The sequence below is a fragment of the Astyanax mexicanus genome, chromosome 22 (assembly GCF_023375975.1).
Source record: "Astyanax mexicanus isolate ESR-SI-001 chromosome 22, AstMex3_surface, whole genome shotgun sequence".
NCBI classification, from domain to species: domain Eukaryota; kingdom Metazoa; phylum Chordata; class Actinopteri; order Characiformes; family Acestrorhamphidae; genus Astyanax; species Astyanax mexicanus.
In genome coordinates this window covers 6,188,430-6,210,330 of record NC_064429.1, presented here as the reverse complement: position 1 = coordinate 6,210,330, position 21,901 = coordinate 6,188,430, and the positions used below count along the sequence as shown (strand labels likewise).

Below are 21,901 nucleotides of genomic sequence, written 5' to 3'. Positions count from 1 at the left end.
CGAGATACCCTACCCCTCTATCCAAACAAGAGTTGAGACACTTAATCCCTCTATCCAAACAAGAATCAGGAAACCCTACCCCTCTATCCCAACAAGAGTCGAGACACCCCACCCCTATATCCAAACAAGAGTTGAGACACCCTACCCCTCTATCCAAACAAGAATTGAGACACTTAACCCCTCTATCCAAACAAGAATTGAGACACTTAACCCCTCTATCCAAACAAGAGTTGAGACACTTAACCCCTCTATCCCAACAAGAATTGATACACCCTACCCCTCTATCCCAACAAGAATCAGGAAACCCTACCTCTACAACAAGACTTTGGGCACTTTCCCCCAAGATTTGAATTCACAAAAAGAATTGGTAGGGCTAAGTGGTTGGGTCAAGGTTTGAAATAGAATTGGGCTCATATTTATCAGCTGTGTCCTCTAGACACAAAAGACTGAAAAGGAAGGTGGAGGCCGGGGGGGTTACGGGGGCGAGTAACACAAAAGTAACGCAATAGTTACTTTTACTGGTAACTAGTTACTTTTATAGTGGAGTAACTCAGTTAGTAACTAGTTAGTTACTTTTTTTGAGAAGTAACTAGTAACTAAAACACCCATAACAAAGACCAGAATTAGATCTGACTGTGTTTTTGACTGTCCATGGCTTGTTCTTTAAAAAAAAAAAAACTCTTAGACAAACAAGTCAAGAACTTTGGGATGGACCCCTTTACAAATAAGAAAGTCTAAAATGTTGGTTCTAAGTGCGTACTCAACTATTTGTGACCCCTCCTGTAAATAAGTGCAGGATTTTCTATTTCTGTGTACAGACTCATCCATTTGAGACCTCTCCCATAATCAAATCCAGAATCAGTAATGGGTGACTCAGACGTTCTGTAAGAAAAACAAGTGTGAAAACGCCCTAAATCACAACTGAAAAGGAAATGCTTTATTCAGAGCTGTGACAAAATATATATATTTTTTTGCTTTTCTGTCCGTTTCATTTCAGAATTAAGATGTTAGCTGCAGCTGCTTTCGGTTTGGCTAGTTTGCACATGTTTTAAGAAACAGTGTTTGCATTGTTTTGTTGTTTTCTGTCACTTGGACCCACCCATGTTGGATGTGACCCAACAAAAAGGCCATAAAAACAGTAGTAGCATGTTTAGCTTGTGTTAGCTAATGGGTGCATCTGGTTTTATTTTGCTTGCAGACAAGAATTGCCATTGACTTTTAGAAAAGAAAAAAACTACTACTACTACTACTACTACTACTGGAACCCTGCTATGTAAGATTAACATAACCCTAATCATAAACATGTCATGAAGCATGATGTCTAGTAATAACAGTGTAAGGGTACACTACTGGGAACTATTATGTCTATGATGAAAATGATGAGTTTCTTTGATTTTAACAAATTGAAAACCTCTGGAATATAATCAAGAGGAAGATGGATGATCACAAACCATCAAACCACCAAACTGAGCTGCTTGAATTTTTGCACCAGGAGTAAAGCAGCATAAAGTTATCCAAAAGCAGTGTGTAAGACTGGTGGAGGAGAACATGATGCCAAGATGCATGAAAAAAAAACTGTGATTTAAAACCAGGGTTATTCCACCAAATATTGATTTTTTTTTTTAATCTTAAAACTTTATGATTATGAACTTTTTTTTGCATTATTTAAGGTCTGAAAGCTCTGCATCTTTTTTGTTATTTCAGCCATTTCTCATTTTCTGCAAATAAATGCTTTGGAATTATTTGGAATGTGGGAGAAATGTTGTCTGTAGTTTATAGAATAAAACAACAATGTTCATTTTACTCAAAAATAAACCTATAAATAGCAAAATCAGAGAAACTGATTCAGAAACTGAAGTGATCTCTTAATTTTTTCCAGAGCTGTATTTTGACATATTTCGATTGCATATGATCTCCATTAAGCTACGTCTTGAGCATGGTTATGTCACTGTACTTATGTAGAAGGGTTCAAAGCAAGTCTTAGCAATTTAGACCTCTTCTAATGGTAAAGACCTTTTTAAGTATCAGATAAAAGCTCTTTTATGGAGCGTTTGACCTGGTTTCAGTACATTCAGAAGCTGTTTGATCGCCCCATTACTTTAGTAAGACACAAAGATGTACGTTTAATTTAAGCACTTGTATGATTGGAGGAAACTTAACCCTTGTGTGGTGTTCGGGTCTGTGGGACCCGTTTTCATTTTTCATCAAATGATACTAAAGATATATTTTTTCTAACTCAAACTCATTGGCATTGGCTCATTGGCATTGGCTCATTGGCATTGGCTCATTTTTTGGCATTGGCGGGCTAATAAACATTGCTTCATTTGTAAATTTGAAACTAAACAAATTTTCTACTCATATCTTGAGTTTAATTCATTTTCTTTTACATTTTATTAAAAAACTAATAAAAAAAAGAGTAGCACTTTTTGAAAGAAATGTAACATAAGAAAGGTAAAGGGCAAATATTAACCATGTAAGCTGTTTATATTGCTCGCAATTTAGGTGAAGCGAGCATGTGTAAAGCATTTTAATGTAGAATTGCTTCATTTTGCTGAATTAAATACAAGTAACAAAGTAAACGAGTAACAAAAATATGAACACCACACAAGGGCTAAGGAGGTTGAGTGCTTGGCTCTGGGCTTAGCAAACCAAATTCAGAAAGAAAAACTTGAATTTTTTAGTATTGATTTGTACTGTAAGGTAAATTCTTAAACACCGCTGCCCCCAGTTTGAGGGAACTGTCGTAATTTATATAGGAATCATGTTGTTAATGGACTGTACCAAATGTTGAAATGGGGGTCAATCTTTTGCAGGGTTCTAAGAGCCAAACCTACATGAGATTCTGCACTTCTGCACAAAACATTATGTACAGTACGTGTTGTCACAAAGTGATTTTACCCTTTTAGAGCTACGATAAACACTACAGATATTTATTATATATACAGCTGGTAAAAATGAAGAGACCACTTCAGTTTCTGAATCAGTTTCTCTGATTTTGCTACTTATAGGTTTATGTTTGAGTAAAATGAACATTGTTGTTTAATTCTATAAACTACAGACAACATTTCTCCCAAATTCCAAATAAAAAAATCGTCATTTAAAGCATAATTTGCAGAAAATGAGAAATGGCTGAAATAACTAAAAAGATGCAGAGCTTTCAGACCTCAAATAATGCAAAAAAAGTTTTAAGAGTTCAGAAATCAATATTTGGTGGAATAACCCTGGTTGGTTTTTAATCACATTTTTTTCATGCATCTTGGCATCATGTTCTCCTCCACCAGTCTTACACACTGCTTTTGGATAACTTTATGCTGCTTTACTCCTGGTGTAAAAATTCAAGCAGTTCAGTTTGGTGGTTTGATGGCTTGTGATCATCCATCTTCCTCTTGATTATATTCCAGAGGTTTTCAATTTGGTAAAATCAAAGAAACTCATCAATTATAAGTGTTCTCTTATTTTTTTTCCAGAGCTGTTATTTATCATTATATATATCAGCTCTGAACGGAAGACAAAAAGTAAAGTTGTGGCTCCCTCTGCAGGAGATCCAACCGCTCTGCTTCAGACTGCAAAGGAATTAAAAACATCTTAAAGGTCTTAAAACACTAAAGGTTTCAGACGACGAGCACGATCAGAAGTTTTATCTGATCTGATACAGTTTATTTTAACATGGTTTTAGGCTTATTTAAGTTTCTTTTGTTGTTGTTGTTGTCGGTGTTTTTAAGGATAAAGGTCTTATGGACGGTAGAGCAAGAGGATGCTGATGGATCGCACAAAAGTTTTCGACCCTTAGTGACTCCAATCCAATTTTAAAGGAAAATAAATTAGGAAAAGTGACAACACTGAGATAAAACGTTTTTTTTTTTTTTCGTTTTAATTTGTTTGTTTGTTTGTTTTTTTTAGAATATTGTAAATGCTATTGTTAAATAACACTGTTTATGGAACTGTTTCTTAAAGTATTCACTTTTGTGATGCCTACTGTTGTGCTATTTGTTTAGATGGTTTAAACCGAATTTCTGAACCAGTCCTCGGTTTCTTCTTTTATTCCAAAAATTCAGGGGTGCTCATTTAAAGCCCTTTACTTTTAAGCAGAAAGGGAATGTTTTTAAATCACCCTTCGTGTTCATTGCTTTGCTGTAGAGCGGAATCCAAAAATGTGTAGGACAGATTATGCTGGAGGATAAAGTTTATTCATTTATTAAAAGAAGGGGAAAACTCGGAGAGCTCAGTGTGGCTGTTGTGGTGCCATATCAATATCCACTGTATATCTGTTAGATATATAATTATGTTACGATGTTTTCACACAGGTAAGGGGAACTGGACATGTCCCACACTCTGAGCAGAGATACGGTTTATTCATAGTCTTATTCACTCCGACTGAAGTTTTAAAGGACGGGTCGATCCCTCTGTCGAGTACTAGTAATGCAAGGCCAGCGTTTAATTCTTGATTTTATGTAGATGTATCACTTAAGGACAAAAAGAGAAATAAAATGGAATACAGAAAACTGTGTGACTGAGTGTTCATGTTTGTGTTTTTCTAAATATATGGTTTTAATTTGATGAAAAATCCAGTTTCTTTCCTCTCCTCAAAAATACTGCAAGACAAACAAAATCATGAATATGTTTTGAATTCCCTTACAAAATATATTTTCCCTCAAAAAGATTTTGAATTCCTTCAAAATATAAATATTTCCATTGAAAAGTGTTAAATTCCCTCACAAAATATTTTTTTCTCTTGAAAAGTTTTGAATTCCCTTTTAAAATATTTTTTCTTAAAAAAAACATCCCCTTACCAATTTTTCCCTTAAAAAGTTTTAAATTTGCTCACAACTATTTTTTCCTCTTAAAAATATTATGAATTCCTTTAAAAAAAATAAATCTTTCTATTGAAAATAATTATTTCTCTTGATAAATTTATAATTTCCTTACAAAATATTTTTCCCTTTGCAAAAGTTTTTAATTTCTTCAAAAATTAACCTTTCCAATAAAAAAATTTGAATTCCCTGACAAAATACTTTTCCCCTTTAAAAGTTTTAAATTCTTTCAAAAAATAATTTATAAATAATAATAATAAAAATAATAATAATAATAATAATAATAATAATAATAATAATAATAAAATAATAAAAATAATAATTTTACAAGTTTTGAATGTTGACTAAAAATAGTTTTGTCCCTTGAAAAGTAATGAATTTCCTCACAATTTTTTTCTACTGTTTTGAAATCCCTCACAAATTGTTTTTTTCACATAAAAAATGTAATTCCCTGATAAAATAATTATTTCTCTTAAAAAGTTTTTAATTCCTTAAAAAAATAAACCTTTCCAATACAAAAGTTTTAAATTCCCTCACAAGAAAGTTTTGAATTACCTTACAAAATATATTATTTCTTTGCTAAAGTTTTAAATTCCGTCCCTTTAATTTTTTTCCCTTGAAAGGTTTTGAATTCTCTCACAAAATAATTTTCTTTTAAAAGGTTTTACATTCCCTTAAAAATAAATATTTTCCTTGAAAAATTTAGAATTCCCTTAAAAAATATATTCTTCTCTTGAAAAGTTTTACATTTCCTTTAGAAAATAAATATTTTTATTGAAACGTTTTGAATTCCCTCACTGAATAAAAAAATGCTTGCAAAGGTTTTACATGCCCTCACAAAAAATTGCATTTCCTTAAACAGTTTTGTTTTAGCTTGCAAAAAAGTGCATGCCCTCACAAATGCTTTTCTTCTAACTGTGGCCCTGTATTGGCTTTGTAAAAATCTGCTTTTTAAAAAGGTACACAGTGTTGTATTGTTGTTGTATTGCTGCTTTATTTTAAAGAGCAGATAGTTGTGTAAGTTGTCAGAAAAATACATATAATTTACATATACATATCATTTTTTAATCAAAGAAGTTACAAACTTTTCTCAGTAAAAAAATAAAAAATAAAATCAGGCTTGTTGAAGTTGCGTACACTCATATATATATATATATATATATATATATATATATATATATATATATATATATATATACACACATTTATTCACATGGCACTTAATTGAGAAAATAAATAATTCTTAATAAATCTTAAAATATTTACAATATAAAACCACCAGTAGGAGGTTTTGTACTATAGAGCATGGCTTTGTTTGCCCTGAGACCAGAGACCAGAGTACAGTGGTGCAACTCAACTCCAGTGCAGTAATAAATCCCATCAGAGAACCTCTAGAGAGGAGAAAACCCAGGTGAGAATGTGTTCTGTGACGGTCAGACAGATTATACATGTTTTATAACTTTTATACTGAAGAATTTGCTCATGTTCTCAACACTGAATTAACATTTTTACAGATTTTAAACTCCAGTTATTAACCTAGCTCAGCAACCAGTCAGCTCACAGTAGGAGAAACATGGAAATATATAAATAATATATATTTCTGTACAGGAAGTCGTGGTAACACTTTCTATGAATGTCATCTCTATAAGACTCTATAAACATATTCATAACACAATATAATGCATTCATAAGGCATTATAAACATGGCTGAACATATTTATAAAACTCTGTAATTCATCATAGCCATGTTTATTATGCATCATGAACTGTGATTATAATGCATTAATAGCTGTGTTTATAACATGTTATTCGTCAATACCAAGAAACTCAGTCCCAGCTTGCAGACTTTATCATGTCTTTATTATTGCCTTGAACATAATATTAGTTATAGTCAATTATAATGTATTATAACAGGTATTTGTGAGCTCTAAGTAAAGTGCCAGACTTTCATTGTGGGACTATATTAGCAATATATACATACTCTTTTAACATATGTATTATAAGCACAGCTTGTAATGTATTATGACCACAAGTCATAATGCTTAATAAACATGGATATAGTGGGTTATGCATTTTTATAAATATTTATAGCCATGTTTATGATGCCTTATGAATGCATTATAATATATTATGAGTGTAGTTATAGAGTTTAATAAAGATGACATTCATAGAAAGTGTTACCGTCGTGGTAACACTTTCTAAAAATGTCATCTCTATAAGACTCTATAAACATATTCATAACACATTATAATGCATTCATAAGGCATTATAAACATGGCTGTACATATTTATAAAACTCTATAATTCATCATAACCATGTTTATTATGCATCATGAACTGTGATTATAATGCATTAATAGCTGTGTATATAACATGTTATTCGTCAATACCAAGAAACTCAGTCCCAGCTTGTAGACTTAAATATATTATGAATGTAGTCATAGAGTCTAACAAAGATGACATTCAGAGAAAGTGTTACCGAAGTCGTTTTTGCAAAGACGATTTCCACATATGGGGACATTTGTTTATGTTAATATTTAAATACTCCTTAGTCCAAAAACGAAATAAATAAGGTAGAAAATGTATGAGAATTTTAACCTGGCCTATGTTTCTTCCTGGACTGGCTGTAGAAACTTTGGACTGGGATTCCTGCCATCGTGTTTTAGATCAGTTGAGTCTAAAGTTTAAATGTCTCCAGATGAGGGAGCACAATTGGCCCTGCTCCCTCCGGGTGGGTAGATGGCGCTCTCTCCCCACATCACTCCTAGGGTGATGTCTGCAGCACAGGACGTCTGTGAGCTGATGTATCAGAACCGAGTCACTGAGCTTTCCTCCAAGCGTGCTGTGATGCAGCTCAAAAGAAAGAAGCGGTGGCTGGCTTCACATGTATCGGAGCAGGCATGTGTTAGTCTTTACCCTCCTGGTGTGTTGGAGCATTACTAGTGATGGGGGAGTCCTAATGAGTGGGTTGGGTAATTGGCTGTGTAAATTGGGGAGAAAATGGGAAAAAATAGAAATAAAATTATATATATATATATATATATAAAAAAGAGGATAAAGAGGAAATAAGAAGCCTGTCAGCTCTGATCACACTATGTACCACTTGTTGAAACACTCTGGAAGTCTTCTGTAATTGGAACCAAGCCATGGATGCTCAGTGCTGTGGCCTCATGTAGTGTAAAGGAGTTCTGTGACAAGAGGCAAGGCTGTGTTCCAAAGCCAAGGCTGCTGTAAAGGTAGGGCACATCCTTAATATATATGTTGTATTAAGATGCGTTTTTAGTTGCCTATTTGTCACTTAAACCTCTGGGAAAAAAATAAGAGACCACTTAAAAATGATGAGTTTCTTTGATTTTACCAAAATCGAACTGAACTGCTTGAATTTTTGCACCAGGAGTAAAGCAGCATAAAGTTATCCAAAAGCAGTGTGTAAGACTGGTGGAGGAGAACATGATGCCAAGATGCATGTTTAAAACTGTGATTAAAAACCAGGGTTATTCCACCAAATATTGATTTCTGAACTCTTAAAACGTTTATTTTCTTTGCATTATTTGAGGTCTGAAAGCTCTGCATCTTTTTGGTCATTTTCTGTAAATAAATGCTCTAAATGACAATATTTTTATTTGGAATTTGGGAGAAATGTTGTCTGTAGTTTATAGAATAAAACAACAATATTCATTTTACTCAAATATAAACCTATAAATAGCAAAATCAGAGAAACTGATTCAGAAACTGTGAAAAGTGGTGTCTTTTGTTTTTTTTTTTTGTTTTTTTTTGTTTTTTTCCATAGCTGTATACACAGTAGAACAGGCTAATCACAACGTTCCCGCCTCCTGCAACTGCAATGTCAATTTTCCCTTGCCATTAAACATGCACAGGGAATCATGGGTCACGTAAAAAACGTACAGTATCATTTCCGTCCTCAGAAGTCACTCTGAATGTCGGTTGCATTTCTCGGCTGTATATGAAGGATCCTTCACACTGGAACTGTCTTTAATGATGTAGTGGCCGAGAAATGCAGCCCACCTTGGCTGCAGCCTTGACTCTGGGATTGAGCTGTGGAAACAGTCTTTTGGCCTCTAGAGGGCTCCACATCGAACCCTGAGCTGCACCTTGGAAACATTGGACCTCTTGGAAGTGCTGGTGGGTCCAGATGACTGGCAGTCCCTCAAAGGTTATAATTCATACCCTGGGTGGAGGAGGTGGTCGAAGAGCCTGGAAGAGATTCAGGATGTTAGAATTTAGAGATGAAATTTAATGACCAAACAAAAGGAAAATCACTTCCTCTTTTTGGTCGAGTCAGTGATGCGTATTGCTATCTTACACCTTGCCAACAGTCTATTATCATGTCTATTGCCTGCATCGTTTAAATAGTAATGGTGCTTATGATCTATGCATCTATGCTGATGGCCATGGTGGGCTCAAAATAAAATGTGGTTGGGTAAATTTCTGGCGTAGTGCTTTCTTTGCAATGGAAATCACAGGTGCACCACTGACTGAATACAACCTAGACAGCCGTCAAAAGAGCAGAGGTGGAAAGTAACGAATTACATTTACTCACATAACCGTAGTTGAGTAACTTGTAATTTTTAAAGTAGTTTTTAAAATAGGTAATTTTACTTTTACTCAAGTACATTTTGACACAAGTGATTTACGTCGCTACATTGGAAAACTACCCATTACTGAGTAAAAAATGAAATGCTGGGGAAAAAAACCTAATTTAGTTTTGTTCTCCATGGCAGCGCAGCTGAACCTTTTCCATGCAGTGTTTATTACGGTTAGCGGGAGAGACGCTGTGTAAATGAGCTGTGTAGGCTGGGGTGTTTTGTCGAGTTATGCTACCCATCAATATGTGCCTCTTTACGACACTGTGAATGCGCCAACTAACATTTTTTTGTATGTTTTCATGTTTTTCATGATAATTCCTTAAGTGTTTATTGGAAACATTAAACAATCTGCTTGAATGTAAAAAAAAATGTAAATAAAGCAGTTAAAGCAGAGCAATGGCAAGTTAAAAAATAATAATGAACTGTAAAACTATAAAAATACAGTTTATAGTCGCCTATGTGACCATAACTTTTTTAACACTAAAGAAAAAAAAAAGGATAATAGAAACCTATACCACTTGTTATTGAAAATGTTTTATGGGGTGGTCTGAACAAATACTGCCTGAAAGGTCCAAATTATTATGATTATTTATTTAGTATTTATGATTTGTTGTACGTTTTTACATCAAATAAATAAAAGTAACTATGTACCTTTTACTAAAAGTACATTTTAAATTGAGTACTTTTTTACTTTTACTCGAGTAGATTTTTAGATGGGTACTTTTACTTTTACTTGAGTAGAATTTTAGCAAAGTAAAGGTACTTTTACTTAATTACAATTTTTCAGTACTTTTTCCACCTCTGGTCAAGAGTCGGATGTTAATTGCAATCTTGGCAACGCGTGTACAACCAAGCTTGTTACATCCCCGAATGCGCTGCAGTGCACAAACCCAACTTTTATGTCAACAATAAACAGAATACAGAATAAAATAACATTACTGTTACAACAAATGAACAAGCAGGTCAGGTTCCTCTGCTAAGAAGCACAGAAGAACTGCGCTGTTAAAATAGCAATCCACCAAAGTTAGAGCACACCTGGCTCTTGTGGCAAGGGAATGGCAAGTACATGCCTTTTACACATTTCAATTTGCGCAAGGTGTACTTTTCCCGTGGTTACGATAGCAAAAACACACTGAAACTGCCTAAATCAAGCTGCACAGTACACAGTTGATGGCTCGTTTACAGAGCATTAAAATAGGCCCCTTGGAGGGGGCAGTTGGAAAATTCCGCTCACAAAGCAAATTCAGTATGTCATCAACTTTCATAGAGTAATCCAGCTTGCATTATATCTAAACATCTCCAGCCCAGCGTAAGGCTAAGGCTAACCCTAGCTGCTCTATCTGTTGGCATTACAGTTTTAACCGAGTTGTTAGCAATCAAGGCTAAACAGCTTCAGCCAAACAAAGGCTGTTTCAGTTTTTTAGAATTCGACAAAATATACAGTATGTGGTAAAACACTGTACGGTGCTTTGGTGTCATGTCTGGTTTCTTCTGTTTTTACATTACATTCTTTGAAAACCAAGACAAAAAAACATATTTAGGACATTTGATTCACACATTGGTGTGAAAGACAAGATCACAGTCAAGACCAATGTCTGAACCAGTCAATGCCAAAGTCCAAATCATATTCAAGACCAAAAATAAGACCAAAGTTTTGACCAAAGTTCTAACCAAAGTCAAGATCAAAGTCCAAACCAAAGTCCAGACCAATGTTCCAACCAAAGTCCGAACCAAAGTCCAGACCAAAGTCAAGACCAAGGTCCAAACAAAATGAAGACCAAAGTTCAAACCAAAGTCCAAAGTCAAGATCAAAGTCAAGACCAAAGTCCAGATCAAAGTCTGTACCAAAGTCCAGACCATAGTCAATACCAAAGTGCAAATCAAAGTTAGCAACCAAGGCTAAACAGCTTCAGCCCAACAAAGGCTGTTTCAGTTTTTTAGAATTCGATAAAATATACAGTATGTGGTAAAAACACTGTACAGTGCTTTGATGTTATGTCTGGTTTCTTCTGTTTTTACATTACATTCTTTGAAAACCAAGACAAAAAAACATATTTAGGACATTTGATTCACACATTGGTGGAAACAAAGTCACAAAATAAATGAAAGCTTGCAAAAAACATTGGTTTTAGACAAAAAAAAAACGTTTAATTTCAAGCATCTCTAATATACAGAATCAAAATTATTCATTCTTTATCAAGTTATATTACCTTTTGTGCTGCCCTGAAGTCCGTGTGCAGGGTTTTGGGTGGTGCGTTGGCCTTAGGAGGAGGTGGTGGCGGGGGACCTTTGGGACGTATTGGCTGAAAGTAGAAAAAACTTTTGTTGTTTCAATGCGATTTTAATCTACCAACTATAAAATTACACCAACAAATGAATGGATGGATGGATGAATGGATGGATGGATGTATGGATGACGGGTCATGAATGGGTGAAGTTACCGTGGGTGAGGGTGGAGGAGGGGCTACTCTTGAGGGAATGAACTGTGACTTGTCCATTGGCACAGGGTCTTTCCTTTGTATCTGTTGGCTGATGGATGAGAATTTCGTTGAGATAGTTGAGATAGATGGCAGAGTTATACACCAGTCAAGCATAACATTTTGACCATCTCTTTGACGGTTTCTATACCCATCCTTATTTGTGCGCACAGGATGTAGTTGGTGAAATGTTTAAAAACTCCAACAGCACTGCTGCATCTGATCTACATATGTATACAGTATCCTGAGCATTTAAGAACAGGGTGAAATAAAGATTATTATAATCATTATAAAGTATATAAACGACTACAGACACTAATTTTTATATAACCACAAAGTGTCCTGTATGATCAGTGGGGCTGATTTTTTTTTTTTAAATGATAATAGGTGTAGAAACAATGCTATGCTTGATCTGTGTACAGTATATGCATGTGGATAAGATGTTTGCTTTATGTATTCTTGGTTACCTGGTCTGACGTGGACTCCTCTTCCTACGTTTCATAAGGAAGATGCCTACACCAAGAAGAATGGTCCCCAACACGATGCAGACCACCACAACAATGGCTATCACTCCATCTAAAATAGAGAAAAAAGGTAAAAGGTATAGTTTTAGGATGTTTACATGCCAAAAAGTCCAAACCAACGTCCAAACCAAAATCTAAACCATAGTCCAGACCATAGTCCAGACCAAAGTACAGACCAAAGACAAGATCAAAGTCAAGACCAATGTCTGAACCATAGTGCAGACCAAAGATCTAACCAAAGTCAAGACCAAAATTAAGACCAAAGTTTTAACCAATACACGGTAACAATCCATGTAACTACAGTGTAACTACTGATGAAGTACACAGTGTTACAGATTAACTACAGAGGTACCGGTTATGTAATTACACATGTGTATTAAGGATAATTTTGACTTGTGTAAATACACACGTGTACCAGGGTAAGTGTACTTACACATGTAATAGAGCAAGTGTACTTACACATGTGTAACAATGTGTGTGTACTCAATCAGCCCTAATTACTTACTAGACAATAGCTGTTGGATAAGTTTATACTCAACTTATCACACACACTATTACACATGTGTAAGTACATTTACTTCATTTACTTGTGTAAGTACACTCACCCTGGTACACATGTGTACTTACACAAGTCAAAATTAACCTTAATACACATGTTTAATTACTTAACCTGTACCTCTGTAGTTAATTTATAACAATGAGTACTTCATCAGTAGTTACACTGTAATTACGTGTATTGTTACCATGTAACTACATAGTACTTAGGGACAGTTATTATAAAGTGGGACCTCAAAGTCTATACCAAAGTTCAAACCAAAGTCAAGACCAAAGTCTATACCAAAGTCAAGACCAAAGTCCAGGCCAAATTCAAGACCAAAGTCCAAACAAAATGAAGACCAAAGTTCAAACCAAAGTCCATATCAAAGTCCAAACAAAATGAAGACCAAAGTTCAAACCAAAGTTCAGATCAAAGTCAAGACCAAAGTCAAGATCAAAGTCAAGACCAAAGTCCAGATCAAAGTCAAGACCAAAGTCAAGATCAAAGTCAAGACCAAAGTCAAGATCAAAGTTTGTACCAAAGTCTAGACCAAAGTCCAGACCATATTTAATACCAAAGTCCAAATCAAAGTCAAGATCAAAGTCAAGTCCAAAGTCCAAATCAAAGTCATACTGCTATGTGAAGCATCTACACTCAAATGTAAGTCAGAATTTGGCCCAAAAGCTGTTTATTTAATCTTCTATTTTTTATTAGGTGACAAAAGTCTGAACTTTACTTTAGTTGACCACTACCTTTGGCTGGACCATGTTTAGTGTTTTGGTCCACCCACAACATTGGTTAAATCTAAACTGAATAGTCTGAATGTCTGGACCAAACAAGGTAGGCACTTCAGCCACTTTATTTCTTGAGTAGTACCTAAATTACTTAAGGCACTTGATTACTTAGTGTACTAGAGTTCCGACGACACCAAAAGTGGACCACAGTTGCATGGGTTTTAAATGGAACCCAGAACATACAGGTATGATGAATGGTTTTCTAGGAATTACTGGTACAAGCAAGTTGTGTGGCATATCTAGGATGTTGAGTCGTAATTAAAGTGGTTCAAATTTGGACGTACTTCTGGAAATGCCGCCGCCAGCCTGCCGCTCACAGTCAGGTGGTAGCCAGCCGGGTTCACAGGCACACTCCAGCTTGTGATTACACACCTGTAGGGCACATATATAATATAATTACACTCAATGTCCACTGATTTCCCCTATTTTCCTCAGAAATGTGTACAGTGTGTGTTGAATCTTACCCCATGTCCTCTGCATTTGGCTGAGCAGTTGATTGCTCTGTAGGCAACCTCTAAAGTCACACACTGGTTCTGACTACACACCTGAAAGAGAGAGAGAGAGGGAGAGAGAGAGACAGAGAGAGAAAGAGAGAGAAAGAGAGAGAGGGACAAAGAGGTCAGGGAGATATTTTTCAGGCTTGTTGCGTTTTATACAGCTCTGGAAAAAAAGAGTTTCTTTGATTTTTTTTTTTTTTACCTCTGGAATCAAACCAAGCTGAACTGCTTGAATTTTGGCACCAGGAGTAAAGGCATAAAGTTATCCAAAAGCAGTGTGTAAGACTGGTGGAGGAGAACATGATGCCAAGATGCATGAAAACTGTGATTAAAAACCAGGATTATTCCACCAAATATTGATTGAATATAGTTTAATCTGTTGCCATTGACTGCTTCTTTTCTATTGGCTTCCAACCGACAGTATCTATTTGCATTCTGAGTGGGTCACCCGACATGTGTGGGTTTCCGACTCTCACCTTCAGTGTGTAGTCATTCCCCCTCCCAGGCTAACTTATGTTAAATTGTAGCTCATATATTATGATTAACTGCCTGGCCTCAATGCTGTAGGCTGTAAGAGCAAGCTGAGCTGCTAACTCTGTGTTAGCTGTGTGCCATACTGGTCACTCTACAGCTTGTTCTCCCATCGTTTTTGAAATATTTGATGTAAATAAGATCAAAAAGAAGACTAAATAAAAATCTGATTTATTCACCTAACCTTAAAGTAGAGTCTAAAAGTGTAGAATTAGTAGAACTATTAAGGCAACTAATTACCTCAAATTATTTAATGAATTCATTTTATTTAGGCTAAAAGTGTGAATTTCATCAACCCTTACCCTGTCTTCACTGCACTTGGTACCGGTGTCCACCTGTCCGAAGTCGTTGTCGCGGTCACTGTAGAACGTGGCTCTGCAGGTACCGAACGAGACCATGCGGCCGTAGTTTGGATTGTCTTGACCTTTCTCACAGAAAAGCTTCCCACACATTACATCCCTAAAAACACAGAGACAAGGAGAGACATGTTATAGTAGACTGAATGAATAGGTTGGACGAATGAATAGGTTGGACGAATAAATGAATGAATGAATTAATGGATGAATGAATGAATGGGTAGAAGAAGGAATAAATGAATGAACGAATGAACGAGTTGGATTAATAAATGGGTAAAAAGAAGGAATAAATGAATGGGTTGGATGAATAAATGGGTAAGGAAAATGAATGAATGAATGAATGAATAAATGAATGAATGGGTAAGTAGAAGAAACTAATGAATGAGTTTATTGAATGAATGGGTAAGAAAAATTAATGAATGAATGAATGAATGGTTAAGAAGAATAAATGAATGAATGAATGAATGAATGATAGAACGAATGAATGGGTGAGAAGAATAAATACATAAATGAATGAATGAATGAATGGGTAAGAAGAAGAAATGAATAAATGAGTTGGATGAATGAATAGGTAAGAAAAATGAATGAATGAATGAATAAATAAATGGGTAAGAAGAAAAAAAATGAATGAATGAATGAAAGAATGGGTAAGAAGAAAAAAAATGAATGAATGAATGAAAGAATGGGTAAGAAGAAGAAATGAATGAATGAGTTGGATGGATGAATGGGTAAGAAGAAGAAATGAATGAATAAATGAATGGGTAAGAAGAAGTAATGAATGAATAAATGAATGGGTGAGAAGAAATAAACGAATGGGTAAGAAAAATGAATGAATGAAATGAAATAAATAAATGAATAATGAATGAATAAATGCATGTGTTAGATGACTGAATAAATGAATGAATGAATGAATGAATGAATGGATGGATGAATGAGTGGATGATTGAATGGATGAATGAACATTGCACTCACTGTTTCTGGCAGCCGATGTACTGGTCGGTGGTGGGGCGTGAGCAGTAGGCGTAGTACACTCCTCTTGCGTTCTGGTTGAAGCAGTACTCAGTGCCCAACACAGCACCTAACACACAGTTAAACCAATCAACGTACAATAAAAACTCAAAACTCACATCCACACTAAAAATAATAATCACGAGAGTCAGTTAATCTCCTCACCTGAACCCCACATTTTGATGCACTGGTCTTCTTTCTTCGGGCACTGGCCGTTGAAGCAGTAGCCGCTGCCGCTCTTGCAGGGCAGTCCGTTGACGGCGAAGACGTCCTCAGGGCACAGGTTGGAGTCTCCGGTGCAGTACTCGGGCAGATCGCACTCGTCTTGCTTGGCGCGGCACATGTTGTAGGCATCAATGATCTGTAAAGAATGATACAGGAGAATATAGGAGTCTTGAGTCTCGTAGGCACAAGCTGTGGTTTTAAATAACAGTTTATACAACAGTTTTTTTTTATTAATGAAGAAAATAAATCAAAGAACCTCAAAAAATTCAAAATAAATTCTTTAATAAGGACTGTGCCTTCCACCAAAAAAGTAGTTCCACAACAAGTGAACTGTAACAGAACTGTAACTTATCTACAAAAATCCCGTCTAGTTTATAAAGACTAGCACCACGAACATTAGCTTAAAATTCAAAAAAGCTTAGCTTAAAAAATGCTAATATTCTCCCCTCCTGCTCAGAGGAGTCGTCTTCATGTGAAAGCTATGCGTTTGCGAGCATTTCTGCCTGTTTTCTGGGTGGTGTTGGTTATTTAGCTGTGCCTGAAGGACTGCGGTTAGTGTAGGTTAGTGTAGCTTGCTTTAGCTTAGCATTACCTTAGCTTAGCTAAGCTTAGCCTGGCTGGTTACCGTTCTGGGTGTCAGACTGCGGCTGAGGTAACTGATGGATTTTCTTTGTCCCGTTTTTCCACAAAAGACGAGCCAGTGCTTTGGGCTGTAGGTGATCGTGCCATGGCTGGGCGCTAGCCTGTGCTAAGCTAATGCTTCTGCTGCTGCTGCTGCTGCTGGTGGTGGTGGCGTTGATTCCAAAATGTCTTGTGTGTATACATGCCGTTATTTGGCAACGCGTCCACGGAGTGATACAGATTTATTGTGAAAAGGCCAGATTTAAAGTTAGAACACTTGTCAACCAATCAGATTGTGAGGTCGGATTTACTGACGGATTTAATCGAGAATTTATGGGAGTAGTTGGGATGACAGCTTCAGCAACCTACGAGTGTAAAGCAGGATCTACAGGCTCAGCTTTAGCAACATCTGCTGCAGGATCCATACAGAACCTGTACATCTCCATACCCAACCATCTCAGTCTCATTTGGTATCCAGGCAACAGGGTGCTAGAGCTTCCTTTCTATTGTACTGTTTTTTTTTTGTTTGTTTACCAATAAACTATACTTTAATGCTTATATTGTAATCACATATATACTGGCATGTATATATGTATATACTTTAAATCGATTTTTTTCCCCTACTAAAAATCAAATTAAAGATTTAAAAAATGGTAAAAAAAAAAAAAAGTTTTTATTTATTTATTTTTCACTTAAATGTCCCCTTTGTGGTTAAAGTGCAACCAGAAACAAGCAAAACAAACCTAGTAACTTTTAGAAAGCTTTCTCCAACATAGGTTAGGTACTGACATAATGCACCCTCAAACTTAAAAAAATAAATAAATAAACCCCCCCTTAAAGAACAAATAGAACGAAATAAAATGGTGCCCTTTTTTGATAAAACCTACAAAATAGAAAACAAGTACATTTAATAAGTAAAGACTTTTCCCCATTGGGCTTGAATTGCAAAACAAAGCTTTTAAATAAGTGCCAGTGTTCTTTTTAGAGGGGCGGGGTGCGCACGGGAGAGAGGGGCGTGGCTAAGCCTGTAGTACAGGAGGTGAAAATTAAAACTGAGAGAAAATCGATTTTCATAAAAACACATCGTCCTTAACTGTAAATTCGAAATAATCGATAAAATCGATTAATCGCCCAGCTTTACCCTACAGATTTCTTTTGTTTTTGTGTTTTTTTTTGTCATACTGATATATATTTTCTGATTATCAAACAAACTTTAACATTTTAACAAATATACTTTAATATTTTTTATCAAATTTATTTCTTTATTAAGGGGGGGACAGCAACAACTGAAATCAAGCTTTACTGATAACGACCTGGACTTGGACTTGGTGGACTTGATTATTGTCCTGCTGCAGAACCCAAGTACACCTGAGCTTCAGGTCACAAACAGGACTGTCTGGTAAACAGCAGAAATCCTGGTTCCATTTATTACAGCAACTTCTCCGCTCCACTCACTTTATTACATCATTATATTCATACATAAAAGCTTTATCCTATTTTAACTCTCATTATTTTGCATTATTTTATTTTATTAAATGTTTTTGTCAATTTTTCTTTTTATTTGTAGCTGATTATTATTTTTTTTTTGTAGAAGATTTTTTTTTAGGTTAATGTCACATACATTTGAAAATTCTGACTCTAGAACGTCACAATTGACTAAGTTCTTACCTTGCAGTCCCGACAGCACGCTCCATCTGCACACTGTGAGCCCTCAGTCAGCCTGCAGGTGGTGGCGTTGCAGCACGGGTTACTGCACTCCTGTCCAAACACACATCAGCAAGACTCAAAACACAGGAAAAACACAATACATTCAGCTAAAAAAACTAAATAAAGCTTTATAAAGACTGGTGAACTGCAGTTTTAAACACACTAGGTAAGATAAACCTCACTGTACTGTAATTATGTTATTATTAATGATGGGAAATTAAATGTAATGAAGTAATGAAGGTAACAAGGGTAATAAGATTATTATAAGTTTATTACACCTATTTATCATTGTAAAGAAATTAGTTGAGATCTTATAAGCTAGTCTAAAGATCAAAGCTTTGTCCAGCACCCAAATGGATATGTTCAATTCCATCAGCAGGTTTCTGGCAGCTGATGACAAGCTGCATGACCGGGATTCGAACCAGCAATCTCAGATCACAGTGGCAGTGCCTTAGACTGCTTGACCACTTGGCACCTGTGTTTATTCCTGATCATCATCACAATGGGAGTGATTAGAGGAGAGAGCGCCACCTACTGTACCCACCCAGAGAAAGCATGGCTCGCTCGGACTCCGTCTGCTGATGCTGAAGTAGCATGAACTTAGATACGAACTTGTGATCCTCAGATTATAGTGTCTTAGTTTGCAAAGCATCACTGAGCATCTTCTTTGAACTTTTTAATTTAAAGCTTTTATAGGAACACATTTTTATATATTAATTGATTGATTGATTTGTTTTTTTTTGCTTAAATATTGAATGTATAGAACGTATACCATAGAATGTATACTTATGTATAGAACTTAACTTTTTTAAATAGAAGTTTAAATAGAAAAAACTAAGCATAAATATGATAAAACACTCGTCAAAAATCGCTGAAACGCACATTTCACTTTCTCTTTTAGAATTTGTGTGGCCGTGGTTATAAAATTCTAATGCATGTAGATGCTTGTCGAACAGATATTCATCACTGGCGAATAAATGTTCGTTTTAATTGTGAATTTTTGGATAGCTTGCTTGTTCACTAAGCTCACTAAGATGCAACTACAGTAAATTGCTAAGCAACAGCTCAACAAGCTTGTTTCTGGTGCTGGTTGCTCAGACTTGAAGAGAAGGGGCGGAGCTATGTTACTAGCATTATGTTTGGTTAGGGTTTTGCTAAAGCCAGCCTGACACAATTTTAGTCCCACTCATTCTACATCCAGAAGAGAGTGATAGTGGTGAAATTTTAATAGAAATGTATCAGATTTTGGGAAGATATTCATAAGAAATTATTTTTGAGATTTACACAGGTACTGGAGAAGCCAAATTAGAAAGAAATTAGAAAGAAAACTCAGAATACTGTATTTATAATACTGTATTTGTCATGGGGGGGTGCAGGGAGGACGAGGAGGCGGACGCAAATGCAAACATAAACGGGATTTATTAACAACAAATACAAAATAAACATGGAATAAACTGACAACCAGGCTGAGGAAACTGGGGAACACATGGACCACTAACAGACGTAAAAACGTACAAGGATCGACACCGGGGAAATGGAACACGGACCTTAAATAGAGGTGCACACACACAGGAAACATGAAACACCTGGGACGAAGGGGCGGAGTTACAAAAGAACACAGGTGAGTGGAAAAACACAGGCAGAACACAGGGGCACGGGTCACGTGGGACAACACAGGCACGAGGACAGACAGGAAACAGGGCCAGGACCTTACAGTATTATTTGTATTTTTTCTTTTATAGCCAAGACCAGTAATACTTTACTTCTTTAAAAGTTTGGAGGAGGGTGGATTAAAGCCGGATATTTTTGTCTCCATTTTAAAAAAATGTCTTCGTCCACACGTACAGCGTTTTCAGAAATATCTTCGTCCACAAGGAAACAGCATACCACTCAAAAAACGTTGAAATGAACAGGGATTCTCTAGACACTTGGACGTTTTCTCGTCACTCCTCAGCAACAACTACTTATTTTTTTTAATTGTCCCACCAAGTTTTTATTGTTCACGATTAGCTCTGTACCTCCGGACAGGAGGATCGGAAAAAACTGCACACAGCACATTTAAGTAACGTTACCTCCACTGTGTTTGGTAATGTGAGAGTAACGTTAAACTAAGCTGTAAACATGTTAATAATCCACACATTGCAGAGAGAACAGAACCAACCGAACCAGGCGCTGTCCCTGTTTCAGGCTTTACAGTCAGGTAAATTAAGGTCACTGGTTTATACTGATTACAACACACCTGATCCAAACATCTTATTTTATCACTGCATAGTATAATTTATCATAATCTATAAACAAATCACTATAACTCACATTACTGACCCAATGTAAAATCCAGAGGGGCTGGTGATGAGTAAACAGGCTGAATGAGGAGCTCCAGTAACAGTAAATGATGTATTTTGAGTTTGCTGGTGTAGCTGGTCTGTCAGTATATCCAGGTACGGTGTTGGATCAGTATAAATAAAGCTCATACTGTTAGAGTAGAGTGTAGAACAGTTTAACACGCTACTAGCACTCATCTCAGCTACACTGGTACAACGTTTTACAGCATTTAAAGCTGGTTCTGTGTAATTCCGTGCTGTTGGGTCAGAGAGGGCAGTTAGTTCATTAGGTGGATCAGCTGGGTGTAAATATGCTTTAAACGTCCGGAGTTCGCTAGTGTTGCGCCGAAAAGAGTCCCCTACAACTTGTAAACGAAAAGCAGACATGTGCAGACTCGCTTTGTGACATCAACGTTTTCAAAAACCTCCGTTTTCCCCCGTCCACACGGCTCCGGAGTTTTCAAAAATCTCCACCTTGAACGGTGTTTTCGAAAACCTCCGTTTTCAGTGAGGGAAAACGCAGTTTTCGTGTGGAGGGAAAGCCAAAACGTTTTCAAAAATACCCGCGTTCGTGTGGACGGGGCCTTAGACTAGGGTGAAGGGTTAGCCATAAATGTTGCTCATCATTCCCTTTAGAAATGTAAAGTATGCTGAAGAGCACTTTTCAAGTACTGGCTCGAGCACAGACGAAACATTTGGAAGATGTGTTTCTGCAGGTCCACAGTGCTTTTGGAATAAAAGGACTCGAATGTGAGTTGGCACATACCCATATCCTTTAATCTCAGTGATGTACTGCTATTATCAGTTTGCAGTATAGAGCAAAAGCGTACCGTTTCTGATTCTGATTTTGCCCACTGCTATGGTATACTCCATACATTCAGCTG

The 21,901-nt window shown here is 36.1% G+C and overlaps 1 protein-coding gene across 1 annotated transcript in view; it reads right to left on the bottom strand.

Moving 5' to 3' along the window:
* Positions 1-8,427: 8,427 nt before the first annotated feature.
* Positions 8,428-21,901, bottom strand: part of adam28 (ADAM metallopeptidase domain 28) — a 58,278-nt gene continuing 44,804 nt past the window's right edge. Inside the window, exons 14-23 of the mRNA XM_022666840.2 lie at positions 18,658-18,747; positions 16,309-16,504; positions 16,108-16,213; positions 15,082-15,238; positions 14,216-14,296; positions 14,036-14,123; positions 12,363-12,471; positions 11,860-11,947; positions 11,629-11,721; positions 8,428-9,026 (exon numbers count right to left, since the gene is read on the bottom strand). Coding sequence (XP_022522561.2) covers positions 8,994-9,026; positions 11,629-11,721; positions 11,860-11,947; positions 12,363-12,471; positions 14,036-14,123; positions 14,216-14,296; positions 15,082-15,238; positions 16,108-16,213; positions 16,309-16,504; positions 18,658-18,747 — 1,041 coding nt within the window. The 3' untranslated portion in view covers positions 8,428-8,993. The remainder of the gene's footprint in view (positions 9,027-11,628; positions 11,722-11,859; positions 11,948-12,362; positions 12,472-14,035; positions 14,124-14,215; positions 14,297-15,081; positions 15,239-16,107; positions 16,214-16,308; positions 16,505-18,657; positions 18,748-21,901) is intronic.